General features: G+C 34.9%; 1 protein-coding gene across 1 annotated transcript; it reads left to right on the top strand.

The window, feature by feature from the left end:
* Window positions 1-228: 228 nt before the first annotated feature.
* FUT9 (fucosyltransferase 9) lies at window positions 229-12,712 on the top strand. The gene has a single exon (XM_059177052.1). It carries the CDS (start codon window positions 229-231, stop codon window positions 1,306-1,308), a length of 1,080 nt encoding a protein of 359 aa, XP_059033035.1. The 3' UTR covers window positions 1,309-12,712.
* Window positions 12,713-26,457: the final 13,745 nt, after the last annotated feature.

Genomic DNA, 26,457 nt, shown 5'->3' with positions numbered 1-26,457 from the left:
CGCATTATTTATGGAGTTCAAGGGAAAGTTCCTTTGAAGGCAGTTTCTTGGCTTAATAAAAGCTCCATTTCTCTAATGGTTTAGTAACACTAAAAAAGGAAAATGCATCTGGTTTTGTGATTAAGTATATTTTGAAATGTATCACCCGTTAACCTCAAATTGTACTTATGGTTAGCTTTTCATCACTACCTCTACCTACCTCCATCGTTCTCTTTCACAGAAAAAATTATGACATCAGCATCCAAAGGAATTCTCCGCCCATTTTTAATCGTCTGCATTATCCTGGGCTGCTTCATGGCCTGTCTGCTCATTTACATCAAGCCTACCAACAGCTGGATCTTCAGTCCAATGGAGTCAGCCAGCTCAGTGCTGAAAATGAAAAACTTCTTCTCCACCAAAACTGATTATTTTAATGAAACTACTATCCTGATTTGGGTGTGGCCATTTGGGCAGACCTTTGACCTTACATCTTGCCAAGCAATGTTCAACATCCAAGGATGCCATCTCACAACAGACCGTTCTCTGTACAACAAATCTCACGCAGTTCTGATCCATCACCGAGACATCAGTTGGGATCTGACTAACTTACCTCAGCAGGCTAGGCCACCCTTCCAGAAATGGATTTGGATGAATTTGGAATCACCAACTCACACGCCCCAAAAAAGTGGCATTGAGCACCTGTTCAACTTGACTCTGACTTACCGCCGCGACTCAGATATCCAAGTGCCTTACGGCTTCTTGACGGTGAGCACAAACCCCTTCGTGTTTGAAGTGCCAAGCAAAGAGAAGTTAGTGTGCTGGGTTGTAAGTAACTGGAACCCTGAGCACGCCAGGGTCAAGTATTACAATGAGCTAAGCAAAAGCATTGAAATCCATACGTATGGGCAAGCATTTGGAGAGTATGTGAATGATAAAAATTTGATTCCTACCATATCTACTTGCAAATTCTATCTTTCTTTTGAAAACTCAATCCACAAAGATTACATCACAGAAAAGCTCTATAATGCTTTTTTAGCTGGCTCTGTACCTGTTGTTCTGGGGCCATCTAGGGAAAATTATGAGAATTATATTCCAGCAGATTCATTCATTCATGTGGAAGATTATAACTCTCCCAGTGAGCTAGCCAAGTATCTGAAAGAAGTTGACAAAAACAATAAGTTATACCTTAGTTACTTTAACTGGAGGAAGGATTTCACAGTGAATCTCCCACGATTTTGGGAATCACATGCATGCTTGGCTTGTGATCACGTGAAAAGGCATCAAGAATATAAATCTGTTGGTAATTTAGAGAAATGGTTTTGGAATTAAAGTTTTCCATCATTTGCACACTTGGAAAAATTATTTTGATGAGCTATCATCCAAGTTTTGAGGATAAGAAGAGAGACAACATTCTGCTTTTGTGTCACAATTTATTTTTATCACTCTCTCTTGGGTAACATGTACACTTTGATGGAGATTTCTGAGAGCTCAGCACTAGCAATCACTCCCTTTGGTTTTAAATTATCCTGTATATACCTAATTATGTGCACTGAAAATTAATTTATTCTTTGCTACCATTTGTAAACATTGTTTTTCACATTTTGGTAGTTGTTTATAATGTACATTCATGATATGATTGTTGTTTCTACATTGGTCAGCTATTCAAGCTATTTGGGAGATGACAATGCGCATCTTAAAATATGAAATATTTTCACTAAACACCATGATCTCTAGTTCCAAGTTTGCCTAATATAACAAAGGAAAGGTATTTTTAACGGAGTTCTAACCTCTTTGACTTCAAAGTGAACAAAGTGTGTAACTGTCTCTATTAGATATACTTTTTACCTGCTTACCACATTTTTTGTGAAGGGAGAATTATTCATGTAGTGAATAAAAAAGATAGTGAAGCTGAACTGTTTTTTTCAGGAAGGTATTAGACTTTTCATTTATTTTCATTAAGCAATCTTACAAATGCAACCACTGTTTCTCAAGATCTTAAGTGAAATTATTCAAGTATTTCTAAATATCCAACTTGGGGGGATTTGTAGAACTTGGGAAATAATCCTGACAATACATAAGAATATCTAGGATAGTTCTCTTCCCAATCCTTATACTTACTATTATAATAAAACAAATAATTTCCTCAAATAACAAAGGAAAAGAATGTGTATAGGTACAAATCATATTTACAAGCAGTACATTTATGTATAATCTTAAATAACATAAAAATTTTAAATATTTTTTCCAAGCCACAATATGTAAAAGTTTCATTTTACCATGTGGACAAATAAATAGACAAAACATTTTAAAGGTTTGCTCTCACATTACAAGAACCGAAATAAAATTATCATTAAGGTGTTATGCAGAAGATATCAAACATAATAAAGTGGGGATCTATAGAAAAGACACAATTCTAACCCAGAGTATGATCTCAATGCACATTTATTGAATGAAGAAATGAATGTCAGTGAAAATCATGGGAAAATTTTTGTTTGCTTCCAGAAAGTGACAGTTCTAGTGTAGAAATATTAACTGGAGATGATGTTTTTTATTTCATTTGCATAATTATTCATATATAGCACTTGTGACCATGGCCCTCAGAGCTTTACAGAACCAAAATAAACTTGCCATTACACTAAGTTCTTGGAAGATTCATCCCTGAACCTGCAGTTGTACACAACAATTTTCCTTTGTAAGGTTAAGAGCTGGAGATAAGCAGAGATTAGTAGGTGAAAAAAGATGGGATATTAAAGATTCTTCAAGAAAAACATGTCCCAAAAGAATCTTTAATAACTATTCCATTCAGGCCAGAAACCCATCAGAAGAACTGGAGTGTTCGGATGACATCTTTTTGGATCTAATTGTGACATATTTATTCTAATAGTCCTGTTACATGTTAACATTATTAGAATACAAATCCACCATCTTCTACATCCAATGGAAGTTAGATAGAGACAAACGTGAGTTCAGTAAGACATATGTCCATTGCCCCAGACTGCCTTGTGTAGGAATGAGCTCTCTGGAGCTCTAGGAGGAGTGGACCAGTGGAAGATTCTGGCATGAGATGGAGGACTGTTTGATCCTCAGGTTCATTTCTTTACCCATGTCAAACAGGCATTTTGTGTCAGGCAATGCCCTAACCAGAGATAAAGACGAACAAGTTACTGTCACTGCCCTACAGGAGCTTACAGTTAAGTGGAGAAATACATGAAAGCTTTCTTTGAGTCTGTGTTAATGCACATACTCCTCTCAATGGAGTTTATATGAGGCACTGTTGATTCAATGAAAAGAAGATAGCTTATTTCCCCCGTTGCTCAGGGATTTGACATATTTCTGAGCTGCAAACTTTCTTCACTCATTTGACCTGATGTAGGTCCCCTCCATAGTATGTCTTCTAACACATTGCATCAAGAAGTGGTGTGTCTGTGTGGATGCCCTCATAGATAAAGACAAATCTCACCTACATTTATTTCATCAGGTTAAAAAGTCTAATTCATACATTTACACAGACTTTGTCATCCTTTTGTCATCTACAAAAAGCATAGAGTTCTAAACAGTTTGCATGGCTAACATGTTTAGAAAGCACCTGCTTTCCTCAAAAGTAGCGAAGCATTCAGTGTCTTGACAACCCATCTTGGCTGCAGTGGGCGCCCATGATTTCAAAGAACTAAGAAACCTGGGGGCATCACCTCTCTTGCCAAATATGAATTTGGTCTCTTTTTTAGACTGAGTATAATCACATGCTGATAATATGACTCAAGCCAAGGCAATAATACTATGTCACTAACTGACACATCTATATATTAAAAACCCATTACCAGGTCCCAGAAGAATAACTTTTCTGAATTTGAAGTGCCAAAATGAATGAGTCACCTTAGCCCATTAGTTCTGGGAGTATTTATTTGTAAGTTTTAGGGCTAGATGGTATTATAGCAATGTTTACAAACCAATCCCTTGATCTACTTATGGATTAACCAGATCCAGAGATAACCTTTATTCAAGAAATATGTTCACACACACACACACACACACACAGCTAGTGACATACCTAAGACTGAATGTAAGGGTGCCCTATCTCTCAATGCTATGTTATTTTTCATTGTATTCTCATGTAACCATAGAAGTATGTCTCAATTCATAAAAATGTGAATGCCTTATTGGTCTAATTAAGGCCTAAGGAATGGTACACTCTATGTGGAAGCACTTTGACTTTTGAAAAAAGTATATAGTAAATAAAACATCAAATTGTTAGCATTCTTTCTGTTTTAAATATTTTAGGAGATGAGCTTTAGCAGAAGGAAATGGATTTTGACTACATTTTAAGTGAAATGTGACCCTCAAAGATGGTGTATGGTTCTGAGGCACTCCATTAATAAATACCATGAATTGCAATTCTTTTAAAGGATATCTCCTGGTGAAAGATATGGAGTCAGCAAAATTAGCTTGCTTTTGGTTATAAAAACAAATAATTATGCCAGGGGATAAACTGTGGATATAAAAACAGAATAGACAACTTAAAAGTTTTGTTCCATTTTAAGAAAATCTTTAATAATCTGAATATTAAATGTTAATTATTATAGGCCTTACTAGTAAGAATATATAAATATTATTACAAGTCTTCTTTGTAAGAATATATACTGAATTCTCCATATCCAACAGTATTAAACTCCTTAAAAAAAAAAAAAAGACATGACAGTCATATTATATGACAGGTGTAAATTTTAGAAGTAGAGACTGGAAAAAAATTATCTTAGTGGGAAACCAATGTCAGCTTAAAATTTTGCACTTACTACATGTCTTGATAATCCTAGAATGTGCAGAAATGCTTTCTTTTGTGAGGGCTTAGAAAGCTCAGAGTACTTGATGTATAAAGTGACAGAATATTTAGGAATTATTTGCTGAGGCTTTAAATTCTTGCCTCCAATTGGAGGTTAAATATGGTAAGAATAGGAAATTATACAATTGATATCTTTTTGATTGCCTATTTTCAAACTAGATTCCATGAGTCTTAAGGTAATGCCTTTGCCTTTGTCTAGAAAATGTCTTCGCATGAAGTAATGTTACCAAAACAAGGTTTAGGTCATTACATTATGACCTTGTGACATTATGACCTTAACCATACCTTTGAGTTCCCTTGAACTCTGATCTCATTTAGGGGAGCTTCTTAACAAATTAATTACAATTGAACTGTTAAATATAAAAATTTCAGGATCTTAAAGATAAGCACGGTGCCTATCACAGAGAGGGATCTCAACAAATATTTGTTCAGTGAATAAAGAAATTGCATTGGAGGTCATGCAGAATTTTATTAAAGTGTGATAACAGTTCTAGCTTATTGGTACCAGTTAGAGATTATATTTTATATTTATTTCTTTGGTCAATTTACTGACTGGATGCAAAGGAAGTCTTTATGTCCTTCCAATCTTCCTGCATCCTAGCAACCCAAAAGAAGTAACATTTCAAGAAAGATTTTAAAGGATTTGGAACTTGTTAACATTCTATTCAAATATGAATACCAATTGTTTCTAATAGGAAAGACAATTAGTATTTGAGGAGAATATAAAGTGCGAGCACTGTGAAGGGCACATATTTATTACCAAACTGTGCACGGAGGAAAATGCAGTTTCTTTCCCACCTAACTGCACTCCTTTGTACTGCAAACATCAGTCAGTTAAGATGATACTTTTTTCTAGATGCCTCTCATCTAAAGATTTTGTAGCATTTTGCAAATGGGTAAGCTCAACTACAATCCAAAGTGTTCTCCCTCTCAGTAATTCATATTGAATGCATCCATATTCATAAGCATTATACAGAGCAGTTAACAGAACAAAAATGAGAGAGAGTCAGCTAAACCAGACAATGCTCGGCTGGGTTATTGGTTTAACAAACTCATTTTCAGAAATCCAGCTAACCTCTCTGGACCTTGTTTGCAAGGCTCCTTCTGGAGTTGTTACTCTCTCATCTAAGATCGAAACTGACAAAATGCATGTATTTGCAAATGAAATTCTAATGACCATATCATTTTTTGAAGGTCAATATTTCAAATGGATGTCCCTCTTACTTCTCTGAATAGACTTTTAAAGTGTAAAACAGATTATTTCAACTAATATGTGGAAAGAACCTAACCCTGTGCTTAGAATATAGCAAGTGCTCAATTAACTGAACTTCTTCCTTTAACTCCTTCCCCTTCATTCTCTACCTCACCTTTTGTAATTCATATACTCATGACTCACGGAGACCTTAATTGCCTACAGAAAACCAACCATATAATGAGCATTATTTTAAAATATTATTGATTTTTCTATATCATCCACATTCTTATTACAATAATCTAAAACTTTTTTTTTATCAATGCAAAAGTTTCAAGGAAGCAGTGGAGGCACACTGCAAATCCCCAGGTGACAATGAAACAAGGAGCCTCATTTGAGTAAACCAGATTGAATATATCCAAACAATTTAGTTATTCTTAATTCATAGTTACCATATGTTTTTCATTTGATCTACTTTGAAAATATTGTAAAAAATTAAAAAAAAAAAATCTCTCCAATGTCAGCTGTCTTTGTCAAGGTAACTGAAAAGCCTGATTCCTGGGTCACCAGACCCAGAATCACCAGAGGTATTTATGAATAATACTGATTCCTTGACCCTGCTCAGGCAATTCTCTCCGAACAAGTCCAAAAAAAAAGAAAAGAAAACATGCTTTTAATATACTTCCTAAGTTAGTCTGTTTCACGTTGTAGTTGATAAACCATCCTAACTTAGCCAGTGGTTCTTGAACACGCACACGTCTTTGGAATTTCCTGGCTGCATAAGAATCATTTGGAAAAATATTAATAATATGCAGTTTCTGATTCTCTGGGTCTGAAATGGGAGCTGGAATCTGTATTTTAAAAATTTCCCCAGATAGTTCTGATGTGCTGTCAGGTTTGAGGTCTGTGTCATAACCACCTCTAAAATGGAGTGCATTCTGAGCTGATAGAAGCTAATGTCTTTAATTCACTCGGGATCGTCCTGGATATGTCAGTAAAGTGTTTCTCTACCTTAAGAGCCAAGATATTCTATTTGCCTAATTATTTCATGCATGAGCATGGTGCTGGCTAACTAATCCCTCAATTTGGGGCAGATTATTTACAGTGTCCAAATCTTCTTTTAAGTTGTGATTGGTTTATAGCAGTATTTATCAGGTCTGGATGCATGTGTGGATCCCTTGGAGAGGATTTAAAATTGTGGACTCCCAAACTCCATCTCCAGAGATCTGATCTGAATGGTTTGAAATGGGACCCAGAGACCAACAATTGTAAAGACACTTTAGATGACACTAATGTAGGGCTATCTCTGGGAACCAGCAGTCGACACAAAAGACCTGTTCAATTCTTGGCCTGGAGGTATTACTAGGAAAAGAAAAGTTTATACATCTTGAAAAAATATCTCTCATTCTCTTTTTGGGTTCTGAATGTATGTTTGTATTTTGCAACACAAAAATTGGACTATCCAATTACTAAGATCCTTTACAGCCATAAAATTTTATGCTTCTGTGATCTGCTAATCCAATGTATATGTTTAAGAGAACCTATTTTCCATGTCCCAAAGCCCTTGCTTGATGGGTGGAAAGTAATTTGCAATTGGCATATAGCAATGAGCTAGCTGTAGCACATGGAGTCTTGGTGACCACAGATTTCCAACTGAATCTCAGTTCTGCCACTCCCTAACTGTAGACAGGCTACCTGACTCATATTGGCCTCAGATTTTGCATCTATGAAGTGGAGGTAGCAGATTCCCGATGTGTCTGTGTGCGCGCGCGTGTATGTGTGTGTGTGCAGGGACAAATAAAATAACATATAAGTGAATAGATACTGTGTTCAAATTTACAATAATTTATTATAACAAAATATCACTGTAAGGAATTCAAAACTACTTCCAAATTTCAGTTGTAAACTGAAAATGTTAAGCAGACAGCTTTTAAGAATCATTGCGAATTTAAATAAGCCAAAGGAATAATCTTCAGAAAAAAAGAAACAAATAAATATAGTGTGGAAGCATGCATTCACATTTTCTATAATGACTCAGTAATGGAAGGGGGAGTACATAGGCATTATTTGACTTACTAAACACATACACCATTTCTTAAAATAAGTGGAATCCAAGCAAGCCTAATTTCCCCTCACTGTTATGAGCGATCAGTAAATTAACAGTCAGTTTAGCTTATTATTAGTTGGCATAGCTTATGTCACAGAATGGAATAGAAGGAAGATTTTCAGAGGTGATTTGCTGGGGTCCCGAAATACTCAGCAACCTGACTTCATCAACCACATCAGCTCAGCGGCAGTTAGGTTATGACCTAAGTTAGGAAGCAGAATCAAGTCTTCATCTACTTTTTCTAAAGTTAAAAAATTCTAAAGGTCCCTTTAAAAAGGGAGAGCATAAATTCAATAAACATGTATGTATTTGTTTAGTGGTGCAGAAATAAAATAATTCCTAGCCAGACTGTGATTAAGACTGCTCTAATTGCATAATAAATAAAAATTTGACACAAATAACCTCAACTGTTCATTTGCACACTTTCTAAGTTGTACTTTAATAAAAAAAGGAAACTTAAATGTTTTACATTGATATGTCAGAAATGAATAATATTCAAAATAGTATTTTTAAGCAGTTTCCAATTGTCTCACTTTAAAGAACATTAGAAATGTTTATTTCAGATACAATGTTAAAAAACTCCAAAAATTAAATTAGTCATCTGAATCATTTGGGAGACAAATTATTGAATTAGTTGTATACATAAAGTATGTTACATTAGAGCTTGCTGGAGTTTTGCTATAAAAAACAAATATAAATTATGTCTGAAAAACTCTGAGAGTGATTTTTTTCAGAGGTGTTAACTCTGGTGACTCTTACTGCACCTTTCACATTCCATTTTGATTGATGGAAGGAGATAGAAAAGCAGGCTCACAGATATGGTACCCAGACTAAATCAACAAGCTGGTACTACTCATTATGCAAGAAATATGCACAAGAGTTACAAGAATGCATCCCTTTCTCTGATTGGCCTCATTAGCCACCTCCAGTCCCTCAGATGAGACAATCCTGAAGAGGCCATCCTTTTCCAAGGCCAGATTGCAAGAAGAGAGCTCACTGTCATCTAGGACAGGGTATGTGTCTCCGGGGACTACAATGAGATCCAGGCCTGCCACACACTGGTTTTCTTCTTTAAGAGCCTTGAACAGACCGAGAATATCTGGTTTAATGTAAAAGTAGGAGCAGTCCCCTTTTTACATGATAGATGGCCTATCTCAAATATTTTACATAGTATTCAAAAATAATGAATTGAAGCACAAAGAGTACTGTACTTGAGACCAGAAGTTCACTGACAAGGAAAAAAAAAAATCATTTAGCTTGCAGATTCTTTACATTCAAATCAATGAGAGCTCTTGGGCTGGAAGATGTAGCATTGTAAATGGAGATAGAAAAACATAGTGAAAATAATGACATCTTTTTTTTTTTTACTCTTAAATTAAAAATTTAAATCTCTAGAGCTATCCGCATAATGGCAGCCTTCAAAGGCGAAGTACTTATTCATGCGCACCTTTCCCCCTCTTGTCTCTCTTTTTTTTTTTTTTTTTTTTAATATAAGGTTGGGTTTTGCAGGAATCAGGATTAGTGGAGTAATTGTGACAATACAAAAAGACCATTTTCATAAATAGTACATAAGAAGAAGGTAAAAAAAAAAAAAAAAAAAAAAGAGTGTTTGCTGGAGGAAATGCAACTGGTCAGAATTATCTGGGTGAAATTATTGAGATTAATCATCTTCATTGGAATAATGTAGTTTATTCTGAAACTGAAACAACCTGTATGTATAAGAGAGGTTTTTAAAGGGAAAAAGTGAAGGAAGAGCTCACAAGTTTCAACATAGATTCCAGCTTACAAAGCTGCAGAAAGGAGGAAAAGAGTAGTAAATTAAGGATTAGAACCAAGTTCCAGGTGGTGCAATCGATTGCAGGATTCACTAGCTTTTCTGGGACACTGACTTCTCATCAATCAATAATGTGGTGCATTAGAGCCAACTGAGAAGTGCTTATTAGATCTTGACTTTTTTGATTTGATATTCTGGGTTAGTTAGCCTGGCACAGTGCATGGGCTGCCATATACTTTTCTGGAATGTTCCTTCTTTCCTTCTCGGTCTCTTCCGTGTGGCCATGTCACTGTTCTGGGAGCCATAAGAAAGAAGAGAAAATAGTTACCAAGCAGTTTCTATAGGAGTTCCAATTAAAAGGTTGCTAAAGAAGAAAGCTGCAGTGAAGTTTACATACTTTCTCTCATCTCCTCAAAAACACACATACAGACACACATAAGCCTACACTTTTTCTATGTAGTTCAAGTGTAACTTTGAATAAAACAATGTGCACTCAAAGAAGTCAAAACTATCATGGTGAAACAAAATGTGCCAATTCTAGCCAATATGTGAATTGTAAGGGTCAGTAATCCATAAATTATTTGGGTGGTAATTGTATGTTTTATTAATGTAATGTGATTTTGCACTATTGTACTATCATATTTAAACAGACTCTTAAAAATACTCTGAAACCTAAATGCCAAATGTACAGTTTATAGTTCTTGTTATTTCTGATAAGGATTTACTTGCATTGTGCTAATAGTTGTTTAATGCTATTAACTTCATGTATGTGTAAAATTGCAATGCAGACCCCATAGGGTTGTTGTAAGCACACTAATTAGTCATCTGGATTTTTATAGATAAAATCACACATTGATCAGAAACCACTTTTCTACTTATTTTTTTGTAGAGTATTTTTCCACACTTGAAAAGACATGATTATTTTATATCAAACATCAGCTTTTCTTTAAAATCTTATTTTAGTAGCCAGTGCATGTTTGAAATAAAATGTGTCAGAAATTATATAAAGATATTAAGGCTGTGTTATATTAGATGGAAAAATGCATGCCTTTGGTGAATCATGCAACTTTGGGGGAGGGGGGCATTTACACTGCCAGCTCATACATAGGCTTTGTCCCAGTCTGTGTGCATGATTCACGTCTTTCAAACAATTCTTTTTAAACTTAAGAAAAGTGAAAATGTTGTTCTTAGTGCTAATGAGCCAATAGAAAATGTTGCTTTGCTTTTCTTTAACTGGGCAGCATAATGTGGTAAAATCCCCCCACCCCCAATTTTCTTCTTCAAGTTTCTTGTTGGTAATAAAATAAAACAAATAAAATCATTTGTTGGCAAATGATACAATTTACTGCATAGAAATTTACTATTATAAAAGCATGAAGATATGAAAAATATCATCTTAATCAGTTCTATACTATGAACACAATATTCTGGCAGCTTTTTTACAATCAAGAAGAGTGTGTCTTTTTTCTTTTTACACTGCCAAAATCAGTATTACTGCCAGGGGTGGTGGGGAGGGATGTGGGAACAGAAAACACATGAGGCCAGGTCTGCACAACACTAAATTGGGCAATAATGTAGAATATCCAGGCAGTGTGAACAGCCAATCAGTGTACTTGGTAGAGCAAGGAGGAAAAATATTTTTCTCGGTAACTTGAGTGATTAGGGGGAAAAAAATGTGTAGAAAATACACATTTTGGCTGCAAAGACCAGGCCTCTACATGCTGATAATTTGCAGTAGTCTTTGGGAACAGAAATTACGCCATTTGGTGAAGTTTTGTTCATGTTTTTATTTTTCTTTGGTGTTCTTCAGGAAATATACTTGTGCTTTTAAAAGGGCTTAATTCCAAACAGATAATATACGTGGACCAATGACCACTTCCCAAATGAAATTAGTCACTCATCATAATATAGTAAGGCTAGAAATAGCACTTGGTGACTTAAAACGTCAATATTAAGCATTTATAAGCATTTATACTGTTGGAAGGTAATTTTATTGCTATGTTATTAAAACAGTAGGGATTCTATTTATACATTTATTTATTTATTTATTTACAGATGTTTGGTTCATTCAAGTTCAATTTTAACTGCTTCAGTGAAGTTAGTATAACAGTAAGAAAAGTTGAGTCTAGCTACTATTCCAAGTGAAAATCATGCAACTGAGTCTTGCTACATCCTCGAGGAAAGCATTAATCCAAACGTTGAGTAGCCAGTCCTGGCAGTATGGAGGCCATCTTCACTGACCAGGATTTGCATGTGTATGGCATTCAGTAAAAAACTGATCTGGGCTATTAGTTGCTACCATATTGTTCCCTTCATTAATTCAACTTGTAAATAACATAACATGTTATGGCAGCTAAGCAAGTATTTTAAGAAGCCATGCAAGGCAAAATGCCATAGGAAATCTGTATATTCAGCTATTTGAAGAACTTGCATTTTCCACAAATTAAACTGGAGATGTCATTTGAAATTTCCTTCCCTTAAAAATGCCATCATAATATGGATTTCTGGCCCATTGATGTCTTTCTGGGTTTATAAATATATGGTGTGTTTAGTATAGTTATAATTTTTTGAAATTTTGTTCAGCAATTAATAGTGGCTTCAGTGATCTGTGCTAAGATCCCAAGGCAGAAATAAATGTATAAAGGGTTTGAGCCTGTATGTGTCAGGAGAATTCTCTTTCTTCAATCATATTTCCTATATTCAATGTAAGCACTTCACTGATTTACCACTGGAGTTATTCCTTAGGTGTGTAAATAATGATGTTCTATTCAGGCTTAATGAATTCCTGTACTGTGAATATTTAAAATAAAAGAATTCAATTAAATGTGCAATAGTGCTGGTTATTTATAATATTTACATTCAAAATCATTCACTTGAGAAGATTCATTTCGACTTACATGCAAAATATATACAGGATCCCCTGTATATACTGAGTTAAAATTTAAAAACAAATATATCTTAGAGATTATACATTTATTGCAAATACTAAATCAAAAAATTGCAGTCAGTGTGCATATGTAAACTGTTCTACACTAGTTTGTTTCCTTACTTTTGCATTGCTTGGGAATGAAATTAAATCCATTAATGTTTTGAGCTTATGTGTGGGGACCAGGAGAATCTTCCCAACTCTTGATTCTGCTTTGATCCTGGCATGAAAGATGCCTCACTGTGCATTTTCAATTCTCTATTTCTCTGCATATTCTCCCGATTGTTTTTACTCAAGTATATCGAATCAACAATTACCAGTAGCCTAAAGTCCCAAGTGTATATATCCATTTTGAACTTCTCTCTTCAGCCATATACCTCTAACTTCCAATTGTCTGTTGTCACCTCTTTTCCTACAGACCCATTGCCTTGGATATCCCACTAGGAAGGGATTTTTACACCCACAGCCCTTCTAATCTTTCATGTTCTTAATGACACTATTAAAAACTATGTTGCGGGGCGCCTGGGTGGCTCAGTGGGTTAAAGTCTCTGCTTTCGGCTTGGGTCATGATCTCAGGGTCCTGGGATCGAGCCCCACGTCTGGCTCTGTGCTCAGCAGGGAGCCTGCTTTTGCCTCTTTCTCTGCCTGCTTCTCTGCCTACTTGTGATCTCTCTCTGTCAAATAAATAAATAAAATCTTAAAAAAAAAAAAAAAACTATGTTGCACAAGTCAAAAATTTTGAAATAATTCCTGATTATTTCCCTTCCTTTTCCCTACATTTACTTGACATGAACTGGTCATACATATGTCCCCTTTCTTCTATATCACGATTCTTGCCCTGTTCAGTCATTGGGGTTCTCAACATCCTTCCTAGACTAAAGCAATAATTTCTTAAAGGCTTGGAAATCATCCCTCTAGACTACCACTGGTGAGAAAAACAAAGTAAAGGTGATAAGACAGAATTCAACTATAGTGTTGATTAGCCTATAATTTTTTCAAAAAGTCATGCACTTGTTAGGATCTTCCCTTGGTTAATCATTGTTTCCAAAATATATTCTGCAATTGGCAATAAGTTGCATACACTTCTTTATTATTTGGCTTCTACCAATTTTTCTAAGCTTTTCCCTTGTGATGCTTTGTCATGTTTGCTCTCTGTGATAGTTCCCACACCATCCAGATTCCAGGCCATTTTTCTGCCCAGTGAACCCTCAGCATCCTGAATATAGCACTCAAAGGTCACATCCCCTGTGATGCAAATGTATTGCATATTTAAAATCTATTTCAGAAGTTTCAAAGTCAAGACAAAAGGTAAGGACATCAGCATTTTCATGGAAGAAGTGAGTTGTGAAATAGTCCTTGAAAAAGAATTTAATTGGACAATCTGAGAGGATATGTGGATAGATCTTGCAATGGGAATATGAACAAAGTCTTGGAGGCAGGATAAGTTAAATAAACCTGGCTGATTTTAGTGGTATGTCCATTAAGAATAACATTAGGTAAAGCATTAGAATGTTGAAAAAAGGCCAGAATACAGAGTGCTTGACACTTAAACTGACAAATACAGACTAGGCTTTTAAACTGATAAATACAGGCTAGGCTGGTTGGTTTCAAATGATTTATACTGCAGTGTGATATAAAGTCCTTGAAAATTTACAAGCAGACACACGGTGTGAGCAAAGCCACAATGCACTTTTCAAAAACTCTAAATCATGAAAACATGGAAACAAGCATCATAATATCTTATCCGCTTTCCTGGTCAAGTTTAATCTGTTTTAATGAATAGGATCTCTCTTTAGCTGAAGAGAGGTCATGTAATGTGGTGGCTTCAAGTGTCTGGGTTTTGGAGCAGGAGGTCCATACTCAACTCAGCTCTCTCACTACCAACTCTGTGGCTTTGGGAAGGTCATTTATTTCTCTTCACCCCTGTTTCCACTCATGGAAGACAAACATAATAACACTTTACTTACAGGATCGCTTTGATGATTAAATGAAAGATGTATAACAGTATCTGACAAAGTAAGTACTTAGCTATTATTTACAAGGAACTCAAGTAAGTACTTAGCTATTATTTACAAGGAACTCAAACATTTTCCTAAACATTTTTTTTCAGTTCTTACATTATCTATTAAACTGTATTGTTCAAAAAATATATTGTTTTTGTTTTGTCTTCTATCTCCAAATTACTACTCTGTTGATGGCTAGACAGAAAGAGGTTTTCATCACAGAGAAAAGTCAGAGAACATGACTGGATGAGACAGAAAGAAAACTGAATGTTTGATAACTTACTCTCAGTAGCCAGGTGCTCTGAAACAAACAAACAAAAATTCCTTGTAGAGAAGACTCTGCTTTGGGAATTATCATATCCAAAAGTATATACTTTGGATATGTGGTATCCACAAATATGTTTGGTATATATATAGTATACCAAGTATATGGTATACTTTGGATACCATATCCAAAGTATCCAAAGTAAGCTGGTGATAATGGTAACTCAGAATGTATCATATTAATAAGCAGTCTGGCAAGCTTTCTTGAGCATAGAACCAGCTTGAGGGAAGCTGAAAATTTATTTCTGAATAGGAAATTCAGTTCTGTACTCTAACACTTAAAGTAGACTTCTAATTCTTTTTTTTAAAAATACCTTTAACAATGGATATGTCGCCATAAGTCAACAAGGTTATCAGTCCAATTCCGAGAAACTGGCAGGGCCATGAATCCCTACAACACATAGTTCTGTGAAAAAAGAGCAAATACATTATTTCCCAAGGTTAAGCATCCCTTTGGGATTGCCAGACTGTACCATAATATAAAATATTAAGCCCAAAAATCAATACCTAGACCTAAAACTTGGGTTTTAATTATACAAATCATAATTCAAGTACAAAATATTATTTTTAGAGTTTATGAGCTTAGAAGTACAAGAAAACATTTGCATGACCATTTGGCCATTCATTAAATTTGTCAACATATGTTATTTATTTTAGTAAGTGATCATGTTTGCAGATGATCATTCCACATCTAACACTGCATCAAATATGTTCCTTAAATCTATGTCCCAAATTAGACAAGTTTCAAACATTCATTCTTTGTGGTTTTCATTGAATAAAATTCTGGCAAATGATCAAAAGCATTTGAAAAAATGCTTCACAAAAATATCCATCTTTTGAATAAAACACTTTCATATAATAAAGTGCCCAGGATGTCCTTAAGTAAAGGACTTTGTTTATTCTTATTTAACTCAGCAGCTCCTAACTATATTTCATCATAGCAATGCTGTTTTTCTATAATGCTGACTTATATCACATTAAAGTAGTGGTCGAAGTAATACTCTGAAAAATGTTGCTCTAGGGCCAGCTACCTTTTCCTCTAAAGCAACGTGGGGTTAGTATCACTGGACACTAGATTCTGATGGGTCCTTCTCAATACCTGCCTTTGCTACAGGGTTGTGATGCAGCTTTTTCTGGCCTGCATTCAAGATACTGGGGGACTCCAGATTCACATTCCATGCCCATCCTGGAAATCTCTCCAGAGGATATCCAGTCAGCGGCACAGTCAGAACATCTGATCTTCTTCAGGATTTCTAGTCTAGATGCTCTAATTAGAACTAACTAAAACTCTGAATAGTGTCATTAGTTATTTGCCAAAACACTTCAGTCCGTCGTATTCTTTTATTAGATTACCTAATAAAACTATTTCCCTCATAAATTTCATTTAACGACCAAGAAAACTGAAAGATCATCTTATATCTTCAGATTTGTGGATGTTGAAAGAAGGAAAACTCAGAAGCTCAGTGAGCAGAAGGGATACCAGAGGTGAAAACACCATTGAGTCTTGAGCAGTTCTTTTAGAAAGCTGATCAATTATGATAAGTCTCTGAACTTATCTAGATCATGATTTAAATGTTGCTAACAAGAAAAGAAAGCTAGGAACTCCAAATTTCCAAAAATCTGCAGTTTAGCAATCTGGTCAAGTACTTTACATTTTTTGGCTTGTAAAAACACTCAGAGGGCAAACATTTGTTCCAGCAAAGATATAGACAAATATTGATGAGAGTTTTGAGAACTACACTCTCATCAACTCTCTTCCAATTAGCTTTCTCAAAGAAATAGCTTTTAACTGTTTACTCCTAGAGAAGAATTAACTCTGCTGGAGTTACGTTTTTACCCAAAGAGCCACATGAGAGATAAACAGAAAAGTTGATCAAAAACAAAATAATCTACAATATTTGCCAAATTTTTCTATTATGACATAAAATTTTTATTCTCTGCACTAAAATATACTTTAGGAGATTTTTTTTTTAAATCTTTGTCTTCAAACTAAGCAAGGAGATAATACAAAAAAATATTTTTCTCACTTCAGGATCAGGAAAAAGTAAACAGCATCAATATAATAATCATTATTTTAGTGTAAAATCACTCAACTGTCTTTTCTATCTGTATGTCTACATGGATATGTGCACAGGATAGTGTAAATTTCTTAATGCAGCCTTTAAGAATTGCATTTCCATTTTTAAATTCTAAAAATCTTTACAACTTAGAAAGTGTCTGTCTAAATCTATTTCTAAAATGGTCAATCATAAGATTATATCTTCAATCAGATCTAGAAATAAAAATACTAATGTACCCTTAACCAATACTTTGAAAACTGTAGAATCAATGTTTAGAATTTCCAGTGAATGAAACCACAATAATATAATTTTCAATCAGTCTGAAATTTAAAATTCACTTTAGCATCCTAAACTCTCAGTGGTAACTTAATCATGTGAAATATGCAGACTGAAGCCTTTATGAAATATGCAGACAGTAACAGTAGCCACTGATTTTATGTTACAGTATTTATTTCACCTGGATTCCTCAGAAAACTTCATACAGCTTTTTGCAATTAATCAGCTGTGGAGTCTATATACTAGGTGATTTCATAATGGATACTCTCATTAGAGCCACTATAAACTGATGGCAAAATTATTTCCAGTTTGGAAATAATTCACAATAATTAATTATTATATTAATTCACAATAATTATTATATTAATTAATAATTCACTTTCTTAATTCATAAAATTTGCTTTAGAGTCCTAGTATTTCATTTGTTTCAGTTAAAATTTTCTAATTCCTTATGAGCCAGTCTTATTATGACCTATTTATTAAATTTAAATGCAAAATACAAAATTCTCCATTTCACTAAAATAGATTAAGCTAGCATATTACTAATCTCTGTTGACCCTATCTTGACTTTAATATTAAAGCTACTTTCTGACTTCCAACTTTTAAACATGATGCATATATATATATATATATCATGTTTCTAAGGCTCTAAATAAAGAGTAAGTTTTTTTAAACTCATAGCTATTTGTCAAATATAATCAAAATAAATCTCAAGTTTGTATGGATATATTGATTGATACTTTTAAAATATGAGAGGAATTTGAGATTTTACCAAGTTTTTTTGTTGCAATAAAATTTGAGGTATTCTTATTAAAATTGAGGTATTTCTGGAGAAAATGGTAATAAGATAAATCAACAGGAGCTAAAGTAAGCCAAAGGAAAACATAATGAAAGCATTCTGTAGTGTGGTTTAGAGAACTCACAGTGCCAAGTGTCTTGCGAGTGGGACAAGGAACGGGAAAGCCTGCGGGAACTTCCAACAGCGCCCCCGGATGTGAGTTTGTCTTCCGTGAGTATGGCTGCCTGGTATATTTGTCATGATGGGCAGGTCTGTGTTTCTGTATGTTCATCTGTGTGGATGTGGATGTGTCTTGTACGAGAGAGTAAGGGGAGGTCATTTTCTTTCTCTTGTCTTCATGCTTTATTCTTCTCTCTGGGCAGATAAGATCGCAGGGCACCTCAGTACACCTGGAGGGAAAAGAAAACTCCTCCAGCTAAGGTTTACAGTTTGGATCCAAGTGTATACAGGAATTCACTGGCTGTTTCCTACTTGGATTAGCTATCCCCTCTGCAGGTGAGTGCTCAGAGATAAAAACTAATCCATCTGGGAAGACTTCCCTAAAAAGGCTGTTATATAAAAAATCTCTGTAGCAGCCCACCAAAATCCCTAACAAATCTCATAGTGATCCTAATAGTTCTTACTCCAAAATAAGTCCTGTGGTCAGGATTTATATGGTAATAATAATAAATAATTGTCAGTAACTTATTATTAAATATATTAACCATATCAATTAGGCTGATAAATATTTCCCAATAATTATAATGTAATTATTAGTTAAAAATATTAATAAATTATAATGCGGATTAATAATTAATTGAATGGAAATAATAGTAAATATATACTGAGAGTTTTCAATAATCCAGGCAATATTTTAAGTAACAGCTGACTCTTGAACAATGTGGATGTTAGGAGCACTGACCGCCCCGAGCCCCACCCATACAATCAAAACTCCATATAACTTTTGACTCCCCAAAAACTTAACAGCTGCTGACTGGAAGCCTCACCAATAACATAAAATAATTGATTAACTTATTTTGCATACAAACTATGTACTATATTCTTACAATAAAGTATGCCAGAGAAAAGAAAATGTTCTTAAGAAAATCGTAAAGAGAGATATTACATTCACAGGACTGTACTGCAAAAAAAAAAAAAAAAAAAAAACCCATGTAGATGTAGACCCCTGTAGTTCAAGCCCTTATTGCTCAAGAGTTACATGAACTTCACATGTATTATTTAATCCTTACAACACCCTACAGCTCCATCAATACCTCCTTTATCCCAGCCACAGAAATGGGACACTCATCCAAGTTTACAAAGTTAGAAAGTGGTAGATTTAGCATCTAAGGCCAGGCCAACTAGAACCAAGGCCTCAGTGCTTAACCACTAAGGTCTACTGTTCAGAAATAGGTTAAATGAGGTTGAGCCAATGACTGACTGATTTCTGTTGTAGGTTTTCTTACTACTTTTAATTTGTTACTGTGAATTATGAATTCCCCAGAGCAGGATACACCATAAAGTATCCACAGTTTATAATAACCATCAACATTTTATTCTATGGGTCTCCTAACAGCGTTGGTAGAACATTCTTTGGGAAATGCTGCTCTAACTTGATTTTACTCTGGGTTAATGAAATAATACACAAGGAACAACCGAACCATAAAGAAAAATGAACAAAAATTAAGTTTATTTTCAGTTTAATTTCAAATGGTTATATAATTCTCTTCTTATGGATTCTAAAACTAATGAAACTGTTGACATAGACAGACAAAATTGAATGGCTTGCATACAATCAAAGCCCTTAAATTATTTTTTTAAAGAATCAACGGTAAAGAAAAAAAAAAAAAACAGCTTATTAGCAGACAAATAAATGGAAGCAAATGTTACCTAGTAGTCCATGCATGAGACATAACATTCTAAGAATTCATATGTTCAAAGAAGCAGGAACTCGGGCAGGGTATCATTTACTTAAATCCTTTGGTAATAAATTTATGATGATTTCAAAACAGAAGGTAAGGACGTAGTTTCTTCCTAGAATCAGTGCATGAAAGACAATCACTATCTCTTACAAAACAGCAATTTGTTCAGTCAACAAACATTTACTTAGTGCCTACTATGGGCAGGGAACTGTCCTTTGTTTCTAGAAGACCATAGATGGATAATACATACATTCTTTCCTCATAGTTTTCATGATATATCCTCCAACGGATCCAGATCCTATCTGCAGAGAAATCACATTCAGAGTGGGGAAAAATGCCTGGGAGAAGATAAAGACTGACTCCAGAAAAGGAACAGCATTTACACTGGACAGGAGAGGTATTCAGAAGAGAAAGGATTACATGCTGAATAAAGGTCTTCCCCACGAGAAGGGGAAGGACGGAGAAGAAAAAAAAATTGTTTAATTGGAGTGTCCTGTCTGTGAGGAAAGGACAAGCAGTGAGACATTGGGGGTTTGTAGAAACTGGGGTGGGGCCCCAGCCCTCCACACAGACTGGCCTGCAAGTGGTCTGGTAAGCAGTGGCTCTGCACCCACAGCAGCTTTGCTCCCCAGGGGACATTTGGTCACAGCTGGAGAGAGTTTTAATTCTCATAATTTTTTGGATGTTGTATTTAGTGTTATGAGAATTTAAAAGACCTAACATAATACTGAATTTAACATTTAGGACAGTGACTATTCCACTGCATAACATTGCTTCTTAACTTTTAAAGGGAAATGTATTGTCAGTGGACTAAATATTTCAGAAAAACTCTTACTTAAAACATAACTAAAATGATGGATGAAATAATAAAAATCGTCTCCCCAAGTGTGTCAAGTAGGTGGGCAGTAAGGAATTAAAATACCACTGGAAAGGGTAGGACCCCGATATTTTAACAAGGCACTGGACATGGAGCATTTGGCCAGGGACTTTAACCAATCATAAACTGGTCATCATAGAAAGCTAAACTACTTTTTATTTTATGCATTTTTAACATCATTATAGGCCTTGGGTGACATGTATCTGCCTCCAGGACCTGTGAACTGTGTAATCCTGCTAAACCTCATGGTCTGCTTTGGGTTGGAATCCAAAAAACCACATTTCAGGATTAAAAGGAAAGAAAAAACCCAGGAAAGAAGTTCTTGCCCAGGCTATAGCCAGGTACTCAGTGCAGACCAGAAGATTTTAAACCCAAATCTCAGTGTCAAGTTATGCAGACTGATGCAGAAGCAATAAAAGTCTTCTTTAAAGAAGGTAGTTGGGGCACCTGTGTGGCTCAGTGGGTTGGGCTTCTGCCTTCGGTCATGATCTCAGGGTCCTGTCTCTCTGCTCAGTGGGAAGCCTGCTTCCCTCTCTCTGCCTGCCTCTCTGCCTACTTGTGATCTCTGTCTCTGTCAAATAAATAATTTTTTTTAAAGATTTTATTCATTTATTTATTTGACAGAGGGAGGGAGATCACAAGTAGGCAGAGAGGCAGGCAGAGAGAGAGGGGGAAGCAGGCTCCCCGCTGAGCAGAGAGCCTGATGCGGGACTCCATCCCAGGACACCGAGATCATGACCTGAGCTGAAGGCAGAGGATTAACCCACTGAGCCAGTCAGGTGCCCCAAATAAATAATTTTTTAAAAAAATCTTTTAAAAAAATGAATAAAATATAATAAAAAGGACTATAATAAAGGAATGTAGTCATCCTGAGCTGTTAATTATTTCTATAAGTTATTTTTCTGATACAACATCCATTACATAAAAATAAATAGACAAATAAAGAGATGATTCAGAGATGAAAAGCAAGCAAAACCACTTCTGAAAAGTCAGCAAGGATGATACAAAAGTGCCTGAGTTGAGGATAGAGCACCAAATAGGAGAGAGCTGGGGAAGGAGACACAGGACCAAGAGATCCAAGGATCTACACTGAGACCCCTGTAAATATTCAGCAGAGCATGGATCAAAACATTTATGTGAGGAAATTACCCGAGAAAACAACCTGCAAGGATTAGAGGAAACAATCCTTAGAAATAATACAAAGCTGGGACTAGTTTATGTTCCTGGGCCTGCCTGCTCCAGAGAACAGAAAAACTTTGAAATTCACAAGATTTGTGGTGGAGTGCTCAGAATGTAGTGCCTCAGTAGGGGGAAATTAGCCCTCCATTAAAGGTTTCTCTGATTCTAACATAACTTGAAAGCAAGGCTTGACAAAATCAAACTGTTTCTAAGCAACTGTGTCCAAAACAAAGCTCAAGAGCATTGGTTAGAATTTAAAAATACCTATTATCCAACAAGATAAAGTATACAATATCTGACATCAAACGAAAAGTTAAATCTGAATTAAATAGAAGAAAGTTGATAATAAAGCTAAGAGCAGAAATTTTAAAAATAGAAAATTAATACAGAAAATCAATGAAATAAAAACTGGTCCTTGGAGATGATTAATAAAGTGGAAAAAGATCTGGCTTGATTGGAAAAAAAGAGAGAGCTACATGACGACACATCTGCAGGCACTAGGAGGTTAATAAGAGAATTTTAAGAATAACCATACCATACTCCAAGAAATCTGACAACCTGTATGAAATGTGAAAATTTTTCACATGTGAAAATTTTTCAAATGTGAAAATTTTTTAATAGGCACAAACAAACACAAGTCATTCAAAAAAAGGAAATAACCTAATAATTGTCTTCAAATATTGAATCTGTAGTTAAAAACCTTCCCACAAAGAAATCTCCAGACTTAGATTAGGCTTATTGGTAAATCGTGTCAAATACTTAAGGGAAATATAAGGCCAAATCTACACAAATTCCTTCAGAAGTTGAAGAGGGAATGTTCTTTTTCTTGATTGCAGTGATGGCTATAAGTCAAAACTTATAAAGTTATAGACTGTAAATGTATGCAGCTTATTGGATGTCAATTGTGTCTCAAAAGCCCATTTTTAAAAAGCTTAAAAAAGCAAGTCCCCAGTTTCCACAGGAAAATGTTTAGCATTTAGAAAGAGATGCAAACAAAAACAATATGAAAATACTATTTTGTGCCTCTCACCAATTTTGAAAATAAAAAGACAGAATAAATGTTGACAAACTTGTGATGAGACAAGTGTATTTATGTACTGTGGGTGGAATACTAAACTTTTCACCCGTTATGGAAAACAATATCAGCTGTCATAGTTTTATTTATTTATAAAGAAATATTTATCCAATAATCTTTGCTGTTATTGTGTGTTCTAAGAAAGTGATTTCACAGAGAAAGAACTATCTTGGCCAAAATGTTTTCTTCATTATGCATCATAGGAGAAAATGGAAGCAATTCTAATACCAAACAGTAGAAGAAGTTTCATAAATCATGTTGCTGATACGTGATGAAACAAATGCCTCATAAGAAAGAAAAGAAGTGACAACAAGTGAAAACACAGATGTCAATACTATGCGTATGTTATAATTACATCTATTTTTAAGTGTATAGTTATTAATGAGAAAGACAACAAGGTCTGGATGTAATGTGTCAAAAACAGTTTTGTTATGATGGAGACAATATTGGTGATTTAAAAATTTTTAACATTTCTGTTACATTTGTTTTAATAGAAAAAAAAAACACTCTACTTGATCTAAAAGTAGTTCTCTCTCCATACAATAATTAATTCTTTGACAAAAGTTTTATGTTAAGGATGACTAATTTGCACTAATTCCTCTATATTTTTCCTTTTTTCTTCTAGCCTCATCAGGGATCTGAAGTGCAGACTCCAGCCACAGCACAGTGTGAAGCCCTGAAATAGAGGATGATTTCATCACCATGACATTTATCAGCTGAGCTAAGTGGCCATGAATATGAATGCAACAAAGAGATTGCAAAGAAGTTTCTGCTGCATTCTGCTTTGTGAAAAAAAATAATAAGGCATATGAAAAAGTAATAAAAGCACTAACAATAAAACTCTTAGCACAGTTAAATATCCCAGAAATTTGCAAATTTCCATTTTTGCAATGTGTCTTGATCAATTGATCTTTCTTGGAAACATAGATCTTTGAATTTAGTGGTTTCCAACAGAACATTGTTTGACCAAAATAGTCTGAAGATGCAGCTTTGTTCTCATTTCTCTAACATCTCTTTCATCTCTCTCTCTGTCTCCATGTCTCTCCCTCTCTGACTCTGTCTCTGACTCTCTTCATCTCTTTCTCTCCATATGAGGGAAATACCTTCCCAGTTTCTTCATCTGCCCTCACAGCGGCAGCACCAAATAGCTTAACTTTGGAGAAAACAGTGTTTCTGGAAACTGTAACTTCTACATATTGCTAAAATTTTCTCTTTAACTATGTGAATGCTTGTTTCTGCATGTTTCAAACATGTATGCACACTAGGAAAAAAAAATCACATTTGCCAATCACCCGAAACTAAATTTGCAATACAGAAACACATATTCACATCACTTTAACTGTCCTGCAAGGTTATCCATCTCAACATGCTGCTACTCCACAATGCATTAGAAGTCCATGGATCCTTTTGCAGATTCATACCAGTTTCTTAAATCTTCCCATTTATAAATTCAGAAATGTTCAGTACTTCCCTGACAGGATAGCTTTAGAACCTATGTTTATAGTATCTGGCACAATAGCATATCTATTATAGTTATCATTAACCTCTGTAGACAAAAGATGGATTTCTAGGCAAATCAAACCCATCAGAGCTAACTAGCTACTTTAACACTACCATATCAACTATGGATTGTTTTTTCATTGCATCATGAAATTTAAGTTTTGGTTATCAACATTATTAAATTTGGCTTTGTTTGAAATATAATGTTAAACAAAAACCATTGCTTCCAGTACTTGGAAGAAGTTGACCTTTCAGGGGGAATGTATCAAGACTCTAAACTATTGTTAACATCAGTGTTTATCTACTAGTGTTTGACACAAAGCTACCATTCACAAATCATTGTTAACATGAACCAAAAACCTAACTTGAGTATACAAATAAATTAGAAAGCATTCATCAGTTCAATTTATTTTTTTTTTAAGATTTTATTTATTTACCTGACAAACAGAGATCACAAATAGGCACAGAGAGAGGTAGAAGCAGGCTCCCTCCTGAGCAGAGAGCCCGATGTGGGGCTCCATCCCAGGACCTCAGGATCACAACCTGAGCTGAAGACAGAGGCTTTAGCCCACTTAGCCACCCAGGTGCCCCTCATCAGTTCAATTTAAAGTCAAGAATGGAATCGTCACTACTAATAAAGTTTAAGGAGAATCTTGATTCATTTAGGGAACACACTGATACCAAATATATTTCACAAAGGAACCTTCAAAAGTTATCATGGAACACTTGAGTAGAGAAGAAAAAATTAATAAATAACATAAAATACCAAATGGTCACATTAAAACAGAAACAGATACTCATTGCTTCATAAAGTCAAGGAATAATCTCAACCACCTCATCCAGTTCCTTCCCTTCATTTTACAAATAAGAGTTCAGAGAAATCAAGAGGGTTTCTCAAAGTCACATAGTCTGTGGTTGGCATAATCAGGACTACGTCTCTTAGTTTCTAGTATTATGTTCATTCATCTTCTATATCGTGCTTCTATGTCATGTAGCACAAGAGGAGGCACAAAATAGAGCATACTGCAAACATATAGATGATGGTCGAGGCCAAATGTTAGTTGTGAGCCAAAGCACAGAAGATATTCCAAAACAGACTTTTTTTCCCCATTTAGAAATATTCATATTAGCCAAGAGCAAATTAAAATAGCTCATGTATTACATGTTGACTGCCATTATCCTTCTCGTCCTTCAAGCCAAGTTCAGCCAGAAGAATTTCCATACAGTTATGGTGAAAGAAGAACACCTTAAATGAGTATTTTAAACAAATTTGCCATTTTGATCCAAAAAACTCAATTCATTTATCCATTCATTTTCCATGCATTGGTCATTAATTAGTATTAGGTCTTATCTTTGTATTGTATATGAAAACTATGGGTAAGACTACAATCTTAGGTCTTTACTAAAAAAATCTTCTATAGAAACAAAAATAAGTAATGAACTCAAAACATTAATCCAATTATCTCCTCTCTGAGAACTAGAAGAGATATTAGAGATTATTCAGTTCCAGTATTAAATTTATTAATGAAGAAACTCTGACCCAGAGATGACTCACAGCTGTGGGGCTATTACAGTGAGCACAGAAATACAGTTATGACTTGCTTCAAATCCCAGGACTGGATTCTCAAGTTACTAACTGCATAACACT

The sequence above is a fragment of the Mustela lutreola genome, chromosome 6 (genome assembly GCF_030435805.1).
Source record: "Mustela lutreola isolate mMusLut2 chromosome 6, mMusLut2.pri, whole genome shotgun sequence".
NCBI lineage: Eukaryota > Metazoa > Chordata > Mammalia > Carnivora > Mustelidae > Mustela > Mustela lutreola.
The sequence above is the reverse complement of the archived record's forward strand: the minus strand, read 5'-3'. Positions and strand labels throughout refer to the sequence as shown.

Bases quoted from the DNA above. Each gene is read 5' to 3' on its own strand.
- FUT9 (XM_059177052.1), top strand. From the start codon at position 229: ATGACATCAGCATCCAAAGGAATTCTCCGCCCATTTTTAATCGTCTGC.